The sequence below is a fragment of the Pecten maximus genome, chromosome 8, assembly GCF_902652985.1.
Source record: "Pecten maximus chromosome 8, xPecMax1.1, whole genome shotgun sequence".
NCBI classification, from domain to species: domain Eukaryota; kingdom Metazoa; phylum Mollusca; class Bivalvia; order Pectinida; family Pectinidae; genus Pecten; species Pecten maximus.
This window is the reverse complement of record NC_047022.1, coordinates 40,137,212-40,154,303: the sequence shown is the minus strand read 5'-3', so window position 1 is coordinate 40,154,303 and position 17,092 is coordinate 40,137,212. Positions and strand designations below refer to the sequence as shown.

General features: G+C 39.4%; 1 protein-coding gene across 5 annotated transcripts in view; it reads right to left on the bottom strand.

Moving 5' to 3' along the window:
• The window catches only part of LOC117333495 (serine/arginine repetitive matrix protein 2-like), a 266,971-nt gene that overhangs the window by 28,605 nt on the left and 221,274 nt on the right, over positions 1-17,092 (bottom strand). For all 5 annotated transcript variants that reach the window (XR_004533912.1, XM_033892810.1, XM_033892811.1 and 2 more), the window contains one exon: positions 3,173-3,349. Coding sequence is in view for 4 of the 5 variants with exons in the window: in XM_033892810.1 (XP_033748701.1) it covers positions 3,173-3,349 (177 nt within the window). In the remaining variant the exon portion in view is untranslated. The remainder of the gene's footprint in view (positions 1-3,172; positions 3,350-17,092) is intronic.

The following is a 17,092-nucleotide window of genomic DNA, read 5'->3' as shown; positions in this document are numbered from 1 at the left end:
TATATGTTATCTGTATATGTTATCTGTATATGTTATCTGTATATGTTATCTGTATATGATATCAATGTATCTGTATATGTTATCTGTATATGTTATCTGTATATGTTATCTGTATATGTTATCTGTATATGTTATCTGTATATGTTATCTGTATATGATATCAATGTATCTATATGTTATCTGTATATGTTATCAATATATCTGTATATGTTATCTGTATATGTTATCTGTATATGATATCAATGTATCTATATGTTATCTGTATATGTTATCAATATATCTGTATATGTTATCAATGTATCTGTATATGTTATTAATGTATCTGTATATGTTATCTGTATATGTTATCTGTATATGTTATCTGTATATGTTATCAATATATCTGTATATGTTATCTGTATATGTTATCTGTATATGTTATCAATGTATCTGTATATGTTATCTGTATATGTTATCAATATATCTGTATATGTTATCAATATATCTGTATATGTTATCAAGGTATCTGTATATGTTATCTGTATATGTTATCTGTATATGTTATCAATGTATCTGTATATGTTATCTGTATATGTTATCTGTATATGTTATCTGTATATGTTATCTGTATATGTTATCAATGTATCTGTATATGTTATCAATGTATCTGATATTGATCAAATACTGTATATGTTATCTGTATATGTTATCTGTATATGTTATCAATATATCTGTATATGTTATCAATGTATCTGTATATGTTATCAATATATCTGTATATGTTATCTGTATATGTTATCAATATATCTGTATATGTTATCAATATATCTTTATATGTTTATCTGTAAAATGTTATGTATTTTATATTTATCTGTATATGTTATCTGTATATGTTATCTGTATATGTTATCAATATATCTGTATATGTTATCAATGTATCTGTATATGTTATTAATGTATCTGTATATGTTATCTGTATATGTTATCAATATATCTGTATATGTTATCAATATATCTGTATATGTTATCAATGTATCTGTATATGTTATCAATATATCTGTATATGTTATCTGTATATGTTATCTGTATATGTTATCAATATATCTGTATATGTTATCTGTATATGTTATCTGTATATGTTATCTGTATATATTATCTGTATATGTTATCAATGTATCTGTATATGTTATCAATGTATCTGTATATGTTATCTGTATATGTTATCAATATATCTGTATATGTTATCAATGTATCTGTATATGTTATCAATGTATCTGTATATGTTATCTGTATATGTTATCAATGTATCTGTATATGTTATCTGTATATGTTATCAATGTATATGTATATGTTATCAATGTATCTGTATATGTTATCTGTATATGTTATCTGTATATGTTATCTGTATATGTTATCTGTATATGTTATCTGTATATGTTATCTGTATATGATATCAATGTATCTATATGTTATCTGTATATGTTATCTGTATATGTTATCTGTATATGTTATCTGTATATGTTATCTGTATATGTTATCTGTATATGATATCAATGTATCTGTATATGTTATCTGTATATGTTATCTGTATATGTTATCTGTATATGTTATCTGTATATGTTATCTGTATATGATATCAATGTATCTATATGTTATCTGTATATGTTATCAATATATCTGTATATGTTATCTGTATATGTTATCTGTATATGATATCAATGTATCTATATGTTATCTGTATATGTTATCAATATATCTGTATATGTTATCAATGTATCTGTATATGTTATCTGTATATGTTATCAATGTATCTGTATATGTTATCAATGTATCTGTATATGTTATCTGTATATGTTATCTGTATATGTTATCAATGTATCTGTATATGTTATCTGTATATGTTATCAATATATCTGTATATGTTATCAATGTATCTGTATATGTTATCTGTATATGTTATCAATGTATCTGTATATGTTATCTGTATATGTTATCTGTATATGATATCAATGTATCTGTATATGTTATCAATATATCTGTATATGTTATCTGTATATGATATCAATGTATCTATATGTTATCTGTATATGTTATCAATATATCTGTATATGTTATCTGTATATGTTATCTGTATATGTTATCAATGTATCTGTATATGTTATCTGTATATGTTATCTGTATATGTTATCTGTATATGATATCAATGTATCTGTATATGTTATCTGTATATGTTATCTGTATATGTTATCTGTATATGTTATCTGTATATGTTATCTGTATATGTATATGTTATCTGTATATGTTATCAATGTATCTGTATATGTTATCAATATATCTGTATATGTTATCTGTATATGATATCAATGTATCTATATGTTATCTGTATATGTTATCAATATATCTGTATATGTTATCTGTATATGTTATCTGTATATGTTATCAATGTATCTGTATATGTTATCTGTATATGTTATCTGTATATGTTATCTGTATATGATATCAATGTATCTATATGTTATCTGTATATGTTATCAATATATCTGTATATGTTATCTGTATATGTTATCTGTATATGTTATCTGTATATGTTATCTGTATATGTTATCAATATATCTGTATATGTTATCAATATATCTGTATATGTTATCTGTATATGTTATCTGTATATGTTATCAATATATCTGTATATGTTATCAATATATCTGTATATGTTATCTGTATATGTTATCTGTATATGTTATCTGTATATGTTATCTGTATATGTTATCAATGTATCTGTATATGTTATCTGTATATGTTATCAATATATCTGTATATGTTATCAATGTATCTGTATATGTTATCAATGTATCTGTATATGTTATCAATATATCTGTATATGTTATCAATATATCTGTATATGTTATCAATATATCTGTATATGTTATCTGTATATGTTATCTGTATATGTTATCTGTATATGTTATCAATGTATCTGTATATGTTATCTGTATATGTTATCTGTATATGTTATCTGTATATGTTATCAATGTATCTATATGTTATCTGTATATGTTATCAATATATCTGTATATATTATCTGTATATGTTATCTGTATATGTTATCAATGTATCTGTATATGTTATCAATGTTACTGTGACAGTAATCAGTCGTTAAAGGTTCTCAATATACCATATTACAGAAAATGGCTACCTTGGGTTTGGACTTTGGGAACTATCTGATGAAGATGAAGTTGACCTCCTCGTGACCTTGGGAGATTTTGACCTTGAGATCCTTTTGGCTATTATTTTTTCTGACAGATGACTTGGGCTCAATGAACTCTTCTTACTTTTTTCTGTTGGCTTCACTTTCTCACCATTAAATGTTGAACTGTAATGATACAATGAAATACATTACAATATTTATCGTTAAATTAACTCCCTCCTCTAGTGGAAAAGTTATTACCGTTTTTATCTTCAAATTAGTCTCCTCCTGTGTAAAAGTGTAAAAGATAAGAACAGTGAAACCTCTCTATTAAAACCACCTGGAGGACTGAGTGAAAATTGTCTTAATAGTGGGGTGGTCTTAATACCAAGGTTCACCATATTAACCTTAATACCAAGGTTCCCATCAAGAACCTTAACTCTGTATGACATCAGTAGAGTAACCATTGTTCTCCACATGTACCATCTGTAATATATCCTTATGTGACCATTGCTTTTAACATCTGACTAAACTTCAAGAAAAACAATTTCATGTTAGATAAATATTTTGGAAAATAATTTAAATACTTGGTAAAGCACAGTATGTATATTTGTAATGATTTTCAAAAATTCTTATATTCTTGATTTTGCCATCAATTCAAATAGCCATAAAATATCACAATTCATAATGTTATCATGTATTCATATGGAATACAAGAAAATAGAGAGACATTTTCACAGCTAAATATCTAACTAACAAGCTTGACAAAAAAAACTTTTGTTGAAATTCTTGTTGCTGAAAAAATAATTAAATAGTGTTTTTAATCAACTATTAATCTCTGTAATTCATTCTCTTTGTAAATCATGTCTAAATATCTGGCCTCAAGCAATGATGGTCACATAACAATCCTTACGATCTTAGTCAGGGGTGGGGTATGTTGTTCTGGATTGTAGAACAACATGGTGGCGTTTTTTATCCCCACCTAGGACCAAATGTGTTTCTTGTATATCAAGTTGGATGTCAGACTTGATAATTCATATTTTCAAGTCCGTCGTTTATATATAATAAACGGCCAATTTCAATTTTAACTAGTCTCTGTGTTGTCTTTATCATTGTTTGTATTTGGTCCAACAAGCTTGCCCTCACGACGGTCATGTATAACAATCCTTACGATCTTAGTCAGTAAAGTGTTTGAAAGACTGCTTCACTGGTATCAAAGCATATTATTAGCCAATGACTTAACAAGGACCGATAGACAAATTCATTTATCATAACAAAAGAGAGAAAACCATCAAGCTCTTTTAATTTGATGCAAAAATATCAAGCGAAAGATGATGTATTGGTGGAAAAAAACAAGACTGAATATATAAGACAAAGTTCCAATGATGTAATATAGCAGCAAAAGAACGAGTCTGTTTCTGTCGGAGTCTGGGCTCGCTTGATTCCCCAATTTTCTTATTTTCTAAGCCTTTGTATTCACGTTAATCTATAGCATTTTACTATGTGTTTCATTATCAATATTGTTATGTCCCCGCCACCATGGGGGCAGATAGTATACCCATGTCCGTCGAGGCATCCCGTCCTGATGCAATGTGACTAGCTAATCTCAGGAAATCCTCACCGAACTGTGTTTCGGGGTGTCAAGTGGCAGCAGGGGCATTTATGTCTTACAAACATTTTCTAGTTTTTTTTTATTTATGAATGAATATATTTATCCTATAATTTCAATTACTCTATATATTATCTATTGTCGTAGGTTCTTTGTGTGGACTTATTTAGAATTCTATGTCGCCCTGCGTAATACCCACTCCCACACATTGCCCACTCCAACACTGACACTTATAATTAATTATTGATGTACAGCAAGTGTTACTGGAATAGGTTTGACACAAAATCAACCGTAACACATCAAATAGCTACAACATCTCACAGCAATATCCATAGTTATCATTCACAACTCTCATAAAACAATGTTCTAGATCTGATATCGTGATGATATTGAGGCTGTTACTATTTGTGTTGCTGTGGTGACGTCAGTGACGCACCAATCAAAGTCTTGATACAACCTTAAGATGCGGGAGGTAACAAAATTGCCATAAAAATAGATGGCAATTAGCAGAACTTCCCGCATTGTTATGTTTCTAAATGTCTGGGGACTTAATTAGCACAACTCTGGTGTACAAACAACCACAGCCCGGGACAATGTCTCTGCCCTTTGTCACAGCAAAGCTGAGGAGAGTTGAATGAGAACCCCTTCATCTGTTACACCATAAACCTGAGGAGAGTTGAGAGAGAAACCCTTCATCTGTTACAGTAAACCTGAGGAGAGTTGAGAGAGAACCCCTTCATCTGTTACAGTAAACCTGAGGAGAGTTGAGAGAGAACCCCTTCATCTGTTAAAGTAAACCTGAGGAGAGTTGAGAGAGAACCCCTTCATCTGTTACACCGTAAACCTGAGGAGAGTTGAGAGAGAACCCCTTCATCTGTTACACTGTAAACCCGAGGAGAGTTGAGAGAGAACCCCTTCATCTGTTAAAGTAAACCTGAGGAGAGTTGAGAGAGAACCCCTTCATCTGTTACACTGTAAACCCGAGGAGAGTTGAGAGAGAACCCCTTCATCTGTTACAGTAAACCTGAGGAGAGTTGAGAGAGAACCCCTTCATCTGTTACAGTAAACCTGAGGAGAGTTGAGAGAGAACCCCTTCATCTGTTACAGTAAACCTGAGGAGAGTTGAGAGAGAACCCCTTCATCTGTTACACCGTAAACCTGTGGAGAGTTGAGAGAGAACCCCTTCATCTGTTACAGTAAACCTGAGGAGAGTTGAGAGAGAACCCCTTCATCTGTTACAGTAAACCTGAGGAGAGTTGAGAGAGAACCCCTTCATCTGTTACAGTAAACCTGAGGAGAGTTGAGAGAGAACCCCTTCATCTGTTACAGTAAACCTGAGGAGAGTTGAGAGAGAACCCCTTCATCTGTTACAGTAAACCTGGGGAGAGTTGAGAGAGAACCCCTTCATCTGTTACAGTAAACCTGGGGAGTGTTGAGAGAGAACACCTTCATCTGTTACACTGTAAACCTGAGGAGAGTTGAGAGAGAACCCCTTCATCTGTTACAGTAAACCTGGGGAGTGTTGAGAGAGAACACCTTCATCTGTTACACAGTAAACCTGAGGAGAGTTGAGAGAGAACCCCTTCATCTGTTACAGTAAACCTGGGGAGTGTTGAGAGAGAACACCTTCATCTGTTACACTGTAAACCTGAGGAGAGTTGAGAGAGAACCCCTTCATCTGTTACAGTAAACCTGAGGAGAGTTGAATGAGAACCCCTTCATCTGTTACAGTAAACCTGGGGAGTGTTGAGAGAGAACCCCTTCATCTGTTACACTGTAAACCTGAGGAGAGTTGAGAGAGAACCCCTTCATCTGTTACAGTAAACCTGAGGAGAGTTGAGAGAGAACCCCTTCATCTGTTACAGTAAACCTGGGGAGAGTTGAGAGAGAACCCCTTCATCTGTTACAGTAAAACCTGGGGAGTGTTGAGAGAGAACACCCTTCATCTGTTACACTGTAAACCTGAGGAGAGTTGAGAGAGAACCCCTTCATCTGTTACACAGTAAACCTGAGGAGAGTTGAGAGAGAACCCCTTCATCTGTTACACCGTAAACCTGAGGAGAGTTGAGAGAGAACCCCTTCATCTGTTACACCGTAAACCTGAGGAGAGTTGAGAGAGAAACCCTTCATCTGTTACACATAACCTGAGGAGAGGTTGAGAGAGAAACCCTTCATCTGTTACACCGTAAACCTGAGGAGAGTTGAGAGAGAACCCTTCATCTGTTACACCGTAAACCTGAGGAGAGTTGAGAGAGAACCCTTCATCTGTTACACCGTAAACCTGAGGAGAGTTGAGAGAGAACCCCTTCATCTGTTACACTAAACCTGAGGAGAGTTGAGAGAGAACCCCTTCATCTGTTACACGTAAACCTGAGGAGAGTGAGAGAGAACCCCTTCATCTGTTACAGTAAACCTGAGGAGAGTTGAGAGAGAACCCCTTCATCTGTTACAGTAAACCTGAGGAGAGTTGAGAGAGAACACCTTCATCTGTTACACGTAAACCTGAGGAGAGTTGAGAGAGAACCCCTTCATCTGTTACACTGTAAACCTGAGGAGAGTTGAGAGAGAACCCCTTCATCTGTTACACGTAAACCTGAGGAGAGTTGAGAGAGAACCCCTTCATCTGTTACAGTAAACCTGAGGAGAGTTGAGAGAGAACCCCTTCATCTGTTACACGTAAACCTGAGGAGAGTTGAGAGAGAACCCCTTCATCTGTTACAGTAAACCTGAGGAGAGTTGAGAGAGAACCCCTTCATCTGTTACACGTAAATCTGAGGAGAGTTGAGAGAGAACCCCTTCATCTGTTACAGTAAACCTGAGGAGAGTTGAGAGAGAACCCCTTCATCTGTTACAGTAAACCTGAGGAGAGTTGAGAGAGAACCCCTTCATCTGTTACACAGTAAACCTGAGGAGAGTTGAGAGAGAACCCCTTCATCTGTTACAGTAAACCTGAGGAGAGTTGAGAGAGAACCCCTTCATCTGTTACAGTAAACCTGAGGAGAGTTGAGAGAGAACCCCTTCATCTGTTACAGTAAACCTGAGGAGAGTTGAGAGAGAACCCCTTCATCTGTTACACAGTAAACCTGAGGAGAGTTGAGAGAGAACCCCTTCATCTGTTACAGTAAACCTGAGGAGAGTTGAGAGAGAACCCCTTCATCTGTTACACCGTAAACCTGAGGAGAGTTGAGAGAGAACCCCTTCATCTGTTACACCGTAAACCTGGGGAGAGTTGAGAGAGAACCCCTTCATCTGTTACACTGTAAACCTGAGGAGAGTTGAGAGAGAACCCCTTCATCTGTTACAGTAAACCTGAGGAGAGTTGAGAGAGAACCCCTTCATCTGTTACACCGTAAACCTGAGGAGAGTTGAGAGAGAACCCCTTCATCTGTTACACTGTAAACCCGAGGAGAGTTGAGAGAGAACCCCTTCATCTGTTACAGTAAACCTGGGGAGAGTTGAGAGAGAAACCCTTCATCTGTTACACCGTAAACCTGAGGAGAGTTGAGAGAGAACCCCTTCATCTGTTACAGTAAACCTGAGGAGAGTTGAGAGAGAACCCCTTCATCTGTTACACTGTAAACCCGAGGAGAGTTGAGAGAGAACACCTTCATCTGTTACAGTAAACCTGAGGAGAGTTGAGAGAGAACACCTTCATCTGTTACAGTAAACCTGGGGAGAGTTGAGAGAGAACCCCTTCATCTGTTACAGTAAACCTGAGGAGAGTTGAGAGAGAACCCCTTCATCTGTTACACAGTAAACCTGAGGAGAGTTGAGAGAGAACACCTTCATCTGTTACAGTAAACCTGAGGAGAGTTGAGAGAGAACCCCTTCATCTGTTACACTGTAAACCTGAGGAGAGTTGAGAGAGAACCCCTTCATCTGTTACAGTAAACCTGAGGAGAGTTGAGAGAGAACCCCTTCATCTGTTACAGTAAACCTGAGGAGAGTTGAGAGAGAACCCCTTCATCTGTTACACTGTAAACCTGAGGAGAGTTGAGAGAGAACCCCTTCATCTGTTACAGTAAACCTGAGGAGAGTTGAGAGAGAACCCCTTCATCTGTTACAGTAAACCTGAGGAGAGTTGAGAGAGAACCCCTTCATCTGTTACAGTAAACCTGGGGAGAGTTGAGAGAGAAACCCTTCATCTGTTACACCGTAAACCTGAGGGGAGTTGAGAGAGAACCCCTTCATCTGTTACAGTAAACCTGGGGAGAGTTGAGAGAGAACCCCTTCATCTGTTACACCATAAACCTGAGGAGAGTTGAGAGAGAAACCCTTCATCTGTTACAGTAAACCTGAGGAGAGTTGAGAGAGAACCCCTTCATCTGTTACACCGTAAACCTGAGGAGAGTTGAATGAGAACCCCTTCATCTGTTACAGTAAACCTGGGGAGAGTTGAGAGAGAACCCCTTCATCTGTTACAGTAAACCTGGGGAGTGTTGAGAGAGAACACCTTCATCTGTTACACCGTAAACCTGAGGAGAGTTGAGAGAGAACCCCTTCATCTGTTACACCATAAACCTGAGGAGAGTTGAGAGAGAAACCCTTCATCTGTTACACCGTAAACCTGAGGAGAGTTGAGAGAGAACCCCTTCATCTGTTACAGTAAACCTGAGGAGTGTTGAGAGAGAAACCCTTCATCTGTTACAGTAAACCTGAGGAGAGTTGAGAGAGAACCCCTTCATCTGTTACAGTAAACCTGAGGAGAGTTGAGAGAGAACCCCTTCATCTGTTACACAGTAAACCTGAGGAGAGTTGAGAGAGAACCCCTTCATCTGTTACAGTAAACCTGAGGAGAGTTGAGAGAGAACCCCTTCATCTGTTACAGTAAACCTGAGGAGAGTTGAGAGAGAACCCCTTCATCTGTTACAGTAAACCTGAGGAGAGTTGAGAGAGAACCCCTTCATCTGTTACACAGTAAACCTGAGGAGAGTTGAGAGAGAACCCCTTCATCTGTTACAGTAAACCTGAGGAGAGTTGAGAGAGAACCCCTTCATCTGTTACACTGTAAACCTGAGGAGAGTTGAGAGAGAACCCCTTCATCTGTTACAGTAAACCTGAGGAGAGTTGAGAGAGAACCCCTTCATCTGTTACAGTAAACCTGGGGAGAGTTGAGAGAGAAACCCTTCATCTGTTACACCGTAAACCTGAGGAGAGTTGAGAGAGAACCCCTTCATCTGTTACAGTAAACCTGGGGAGAGTTGAGAGAGAACCCCTTCATCTGTTACACCATAAACCTGAGGAGAGTTGAGAGAGAAACCCTTCATCTGTTACAGTAAACCTGAGGAGAGTTGAGAGAGAACCCCTTCATCTGTTACACCGTAAACCTGAGGAGAGTTGAATGAGAACCCCTTCATCTGTTACAGTAAACCTGGGGAGAGTTGAGAGAGAACCCCTTCATCTGTTACAGTAAACCTGGGGAGTGTTGAGAGAGAACACCTTCATCTGTTACACTGTAAACCTGAGGAGAGTTGAGAGAGAACCCCTTCATCTGTTACACAGTAAACCTGAGGAGAGTTGAGAGAGAACCCCTTCATCTGTTACACCGTAAACCTGAGGAGAGTTGAGAGAGAACCCCTTCATCTGTTACACCATAAACCTGAGGAGAGTTGAGAGAGAAACCCTTCATCTGTTACACCGTAAACCTGAGGAGAGTTGAGAGAGAACCCCTTCATCTGTTACAGTAAACCTGAGGAGAGTTGAGAGAGAACCCCTTCATCTGTTACAGTAAACCTGAGGAGAGTTGAGAGAGAACCCCTTCATCTGTTACAGTAAACCTGAGGAGAGTTGAGAGAGAACCCCTTCATCTGTTACAGTAAACCTGAGGAGAGTTGAGAGAGAACCCCTTCATCTGTTACACAGTAAACCTGAGGAGAGTTGAGAGAGAACACCTTCATCTGTTACAGTAAACCTGAGGAGAGTTGAGAGAGAACCCCTTCATCTGTTACACTGTAAACCTGAGGAGAGTTGAGAGAGAACCCCTTCATCTGTTACAGTAAACCTGAGGAGAGTTGAGAGAGAACCCCTTCATCTGTTACAGTAAACCTGAGGAGAGTTGAGAGAGAACCCCTTCATCTGTTACACAGTAAACCTGAGGAGAGTTGAGAGAGAACCCCTTCATCTGTTACAGTAAACCTGAGGAGAGTTGAGAGAGAACCCCTTCATCTGTTACAGTAAACCTGAGGAGAGTTGAGAGAGAACCCCTTCATCTGTTACACTGTAAACCTGAGGAGAGTTGAGAGAGAACCCCTTCATTGGTTACAGTAAACCTGAGGAGAGTTGAGAGAGAACCCCTTCATCTGTTAAAGTAAACCTGAGGAGAGTTGAGAGAGAACCCCTTCATCTGTTACACTGTAAACCTGGGGAGAGTTGAGAGAGAACCCCTTCATCTGTTACAGTAAACCTGGGGAGTGTTGAGAGAGAACCCCTTCATCTGTTACAGTAAACCTGAGGAGAGTTGAGAGAGAACCCCTTCATCTGTTACACAGTAAACCTGAGGAGAGTTGAGAGAGAACCCCTTCATCTGTTACACAGTAAACCTGAGGAGAGTTGAGAGAGAACACCTTCATCTGTTACAGTAAACCTGGGGAGAGTTGAGAGAGAACCCCTTCATCTGTTACAGTAAACCTGGGGAGAGTTGAGAGAGAAACCCTTCATCTGTTACACCGTAAACCTGAGGAGAGTTGAGAGAGAACCCCTTCATCTGTTACAGTAAACCTGGGGAGAGTTGAGAGAGAACCCCTTCATCTGTTACACCGTAAACCTGAGGAGAGTTGAGAGAGAACCCCTTCATCTGTTACAGTAAACCTGAGGAGAGTTGAGAGAGAACCCCTTCATCTGTTACAGTAAACCTGGGGAGAGTTGAGAGAGAACCCCTTCATCTGTTACAGTAAACCTGAGGAGAGTTGAGAGAGAACACCTTCATCTGTTACACCGTAAACCTGAGGAGAGTTGAGAGAGAACCCCTTCATCTGTTACAGTAAACCTGGGGAGAGTTGAGAGAGAACCCCTTCATCTGTTACACTGTAAACCTGAGGAGAGTTGAGAGAGAACCCCTTCATCTGTTACACCGTAAACCTGAGGAGAGTTGAGAGAGAACCCCTTCATCTGTTACAGTAAACCTGAGGAGAGTTGAGAGAGAACACCTTCATCTGTTACAGTAAACCTGAGGAGAGTTGAGAGAGAACCCCTTCATCTGTTACACCGTAAACCTGAGGAGAGTTGAGAGAGAACCCCTTCATCTGTTACAGTAAACCTGAGGAGAGTTGAGAGAGAACCCCTTCATCTGATACAGTAAACCTGAGGAGAGTTGAGAGAGAACCCCTTCATCTGTTACACCGTAAACCTGAGGAGAGTTGAGAGAGAACCCCTTCATCTGTTACAGTAAACCTGAGGAGAGTTGAGAGAGAACCCCTTCATCTGTTACAGTAAACCTGAGGAGAGTTGAGAGAGAAACCCTTCATCTGTTACAGTAAACCTGAGGAGAGTTGAGAGAGAACCCCTTCATCTGTTACACAGTAAACCTGAGGAGAGTTGAGAAAGAAACCCTTCATCTGTTACAGTAAACCTGAGGAGAGTTGAGAGAGAACCCCTTCATCTGTTACAGTAAACCTGAGGAGAGTTGAGAGAGAACCCCTTCATCTGTTACAGTAAACCTGGGGAGAGTTGAATGAGAACCCCTTCATCTGTTACAGTAAACCTGAGGAGAGTTGAGAGAGAACCCCTTCATCTGTTACACTGTAAACCTGAGGAGAGTTGAGAGAGAACCCCTTCATCTGTTACAGTAAACCTGAGGAGAGCTGAGAGAGAACCCCTTCATCTGTTACAGTAAACCTGAGGAGAGTTGAATGAGAACCCCTTCATCTGTTACAGTAAACCTGGGGAGAGTTGAGAGAGAACACCTTCATCTGTTACACTGTAAACCTGAGGAGAGTTGAGAGAGAACCCCTTCATCTGTTACAGTAAAGCTGAGGAGAGTTGAGAGAGAACCCCTTCATCTGTTACAGTAAACCTGAGGAGAGTTGAGAGAGAACCCCTTCATCTGTTACACTGTAAACCTGAGGAGAGTTGAGAGAGAACCCCTTCATCTGTTACACAGTAAACCTGAGGAGAGTTGAGAGAAACCCTTCATCTGTTACACTGTAAACCCGAGGAAAGTTGAGAGAGAACCCCTTCATCTGTTACAGTAAACCTGAGGAGAGTTGAGAGAGAACCCCTTCATCTGTTACAGTAAACCTGAGGAGAGTTGAGAGAGAACCCCTTCATCTGTTACAGTAAACCTGAGGAGAGTTGAGAGAGAACCCCTTCATCTGTTACAGTAAACCTGAGGAGAGTTGAGAGAGAACCCCTTCATCTGTTACACTGTAAACCTGAGGAGAGTTGAGAGAGAACCCCTTCATCTGTTACAGTAAACCTGAGGAGAGTTGAGAGAGAACACCTTCATCTGTTACACTGTAAACCTGAGGAGAGTTGAGAGAGAACCCCTTCATCTGTTACACTGTAAACCTGAGGAGAGTTGAGAGAGAACCCCTTCATCTGTTACAGTAAACCTGAGGAGAGTTGAGAGAGAACCCCTTCATCTGTTACAGTAAACCTGAGGAGAGTTGAGAGAGAACACCTTCATCTGTTACACAGTAAACCTGAGGAGAGTTGAGAGAGAACCCCTTCATCTGTTACAGTAAACCTGAGGAGAGTTGAGAGAGAACCCCTTCATCTGTTACACTGTAAACCTGAGGAGAGTTGAGAGAGAACCCCTTCATCTGTTACAGTAAACCTGAGGAGAGTTGAGAGAGAACCCCTTCATCTGTTACACAGTAAACCTGAGGAGAGTTGAGAGAGAACCCCTTCATCTGTTACAGTAAACCTGAGGAGAGTTGAGAGAGAACCCCTTCATCTGTTACACTGTAAACCTGAGGAGAGTTGAGAGAGAACCCCTTCATCTGTTACACTGTAAACCTGAGGAGAGTTGAGAGAGAACCCCTTCATCTGTTACAGTAAACCTGAGGAGAGTTGAGAGAGAACCCCTTCATCTGTTACACAGTAAACCTGAGGAGAGTTGAGAGAGAACCCCTTCATCTGTTACAGTAAACCTGAGGAGAGTTGAGAGAGAACCCCTTCATCTGTTACACTGTAAACCTGAGGAGAGTTGAGAGAGAACCCCTTCATCTGTTACAGTAAACCTGAGGAGAGTTGAGAGAGAACCCCTTCATCTGTTACACAGTAAACCTGAGGAGAGTTGAGAGAGAACCCCTTCATCTGTTACAGTAAACCTGAGGAGAGTTGAGAGAGAACCCCTTCATCTGTTACAGTAAACCTGAGGAGAGTTGAGAGAGAACCCCTTCATCTGTTACAGTAAACCTGAGGAGAGTTGAGAGAGAACCCCTTCATCTGTTACAGTAAACCTGAGGAGAGTTGAGAGAGAACCCCTTCATCTGTTACAGTAAACCTGAGGAGAGTTGAGAGAGAACCCCTTCATCTGTTACACCATAAACCTGGGGAGAGTTGAGAGAGAACCCCTTCATCTGTTACAGTAAACCTGAGGAGAGTTGAGAGAGAACCCCTTCATCTGTTACACTGTAAACCTGAGGAGAGTTGAGAGAGAACCCCTTCATCTGTTACAGTAAACCTGAGGAGAGTTGAGAGAGAACCCCTTCATCTGTTACAGTAAACCTGAGGAGAGTTGAGAGAGAACCCCTTCATCTGTTACACCGTAAACCTGAGGAGAGTTGAGAGAGAACCCCTTCATCTGTTACAGTAAACCTGAGGAGAGTTGAGAGAGAACCCCTTCATCTGTTACACTGTAAACCTGAGGAGAGTTGAGAGAGAACCCCTTCATCTGTTACACTGTAAACCCGAGGAGAGTTGAGAGAGAACCCCTTCATCTGTTACAGTAAACCTGAGGAGAGTTGAGAGAGAACCCCTTCATCTGTTACAGTAAACCTGAGGAGAGTTGAGAGAGAACCCCTTCATCTGTTACAGTAAACCTGAGGAGAGTTGAGAGAGAACCCCTTCATCTGTTACAGTAAACCTGGGGAGAGTTGAGAGAGAACCCCTTCATCTGTTACAGTAAACCTGAGGAGAGTTGAGAGAGAACCCTTTCATCTGTTACAGTAAACCTGAGGAGAGTTGAGAGAGAAACCCTTCATCTGTTACAGTAAACCTGGGGAGAGTTGAGAGAGAACCCCTTCATCTGTTACAGTAAACCTGGGGAGAGTTGAGAGAGAACCCCTTCATCTGTTACAGTAAACCTGAGGAGAGTTGAGAGAGAACCCCTTCATCTGTTACAGTAAACCTGAGGAGAGTTGAGAGAGAACCCCTTCATCTGTTACAGTAAACCTGAGGAGAGTTGAGAGAGAACCCCTTCATCTGTTACAGTAAACCTGAGGAGAGTTGAGAGAGAACCCCTTCATCTGTTACAGTAAACCTGAGGAGAGTTGAGAGAGAACCCCTTCATCTGTTACACCATAAACCTGGGGAGAGTTGAGAGAGAACCCCTTCATCTGTTACAGTAAACCTGAGGAGAGTTGAGAGAGAACCCCTTCATCTGTTACACTGTAAACCTGAGGAGAGTTGAGAGAGAACCCCTTCATCTGTTACAGTAAACCTGAGGAGAGTTGAGAGAGAACCCCTTCATCTGTTACAGTAAACCTGAGGAGAGTTGAGAGAGAACCCCTTCATCTGTTACACCGTAAACCTGAGGAGAGTTGAGAGAGAACCCCTTCATCTGTTACAGTAAACCTGAGGAGAGTTGAGAGAGAACCCCTTCATCTGTTACACTGTAAACCTGAGGAGAGTTGAGAGAGAACCCCTTCATCTGTTACACTGTAAACCCGAGGAGAGTTGAGAGAGAACCCCTTCATCTGTTACAGTAAACCTGAGGAGAGTTGAGAGAGAACCCCTTCATCTGTTACAGTAAACCTGAGGAGAGTTGAGAGAGAACCCCTTCATCTGTTACAGTAAACCTGAGGAGAGTTGAGAGAGAACCCCTTCATCTGTTACAGTAAACCTGGGGAGAGTTGAGAGAGAACCCCTTCATCTGTTACAGTAAACCTGAGGAGAGTTGAGAGAGAACCCTTTCATCTGTTACAGTAAACCTGAGGAGAGTTGAGAGAGAAACCCTTCATCTGTTACAGTAAACCTGGGGAGAGTTGAGAGAGAACCCCTTCATCTGTTACAGTAAACCTGGGGAGAGTTGAGAGAGAACCCCTTCATCTGTTACACTGTAAACCTGAGGAGAGTTGAGAGAGAATATCCAATTATTATGTTACAGCAAACTTGATGAGAATTGAGTGATTATTCCTTCTAAAAGTACAACATGATTAAGGACAGGTGTTCCTGAAGGGCATGCATCATCTGGTACACCGACGACATCACCCATGTAATATGGAAAAACCAAGATGTGTAACAATCTGAAAATGAAAACAATGATGGTGACATCGAAACCACTAGGCATTTCAACAAGCATGAAGCACGTCTGACTTCATCTCACACAAGGAGATAGATTATATCATCTCACACGAGGAGATAGATTATATCATCTCACACAAGGAAATAGATTATATCATCTCACACGAGGAGATAGATTATATCATCTCACACGAGGAGATAGATTATATCATCTCACACGAGGAGATAGATTATATCATCTCACACAAGGAAATAGATTATATCATCTCACACAAGGAAATAGATTATATCATCTCACACAAGGAGATAGATTATATCATCTCACACGAGGAGATAGATTATATCATCTCACACAAGTAATAGATTATATCATCTCACACAAGGAAATAGATTATATCATCTCACACGAGGAGATAGATTATATCATCTCACACGAGGAGATAGATTATATCATCTCACACAAGGAGATAGATTATAGCCCAATGAGATTCTGATGTCGACCATAAAACCTCCCCGTGGTCCTCATCAACATGTGTATCTGGAAACCCTGTCAGCAGTTGATGAAATGGTGTGTTTTCTTGGTTTAAACCTCACTTAATTTATTAGTCTGTAAATAAAATCTAGAAAATCAACATATACAGTTGTAGATGGGAGCAATATTGTTGTTTAATTAAACAGCCTTTTTTTTAACCTTAACTTGTTTTCAAGAAAACAACACAATTAGATCTCAAGTCAATGCTTAATGTAGCAATGTAACACAGGAGTGTCAAAGTGCTTTAGGTGTATGGATGTTCTCTTTGTACCCGTGTAAGTAATCTGTGTCATCAGGGGCTAATGGGGACTAGTTCAGGCTGGAGACTGGGGGGAGAAGGATATCATAAATGTATTATAGACTCAGCAGAATTCAGGCAGCA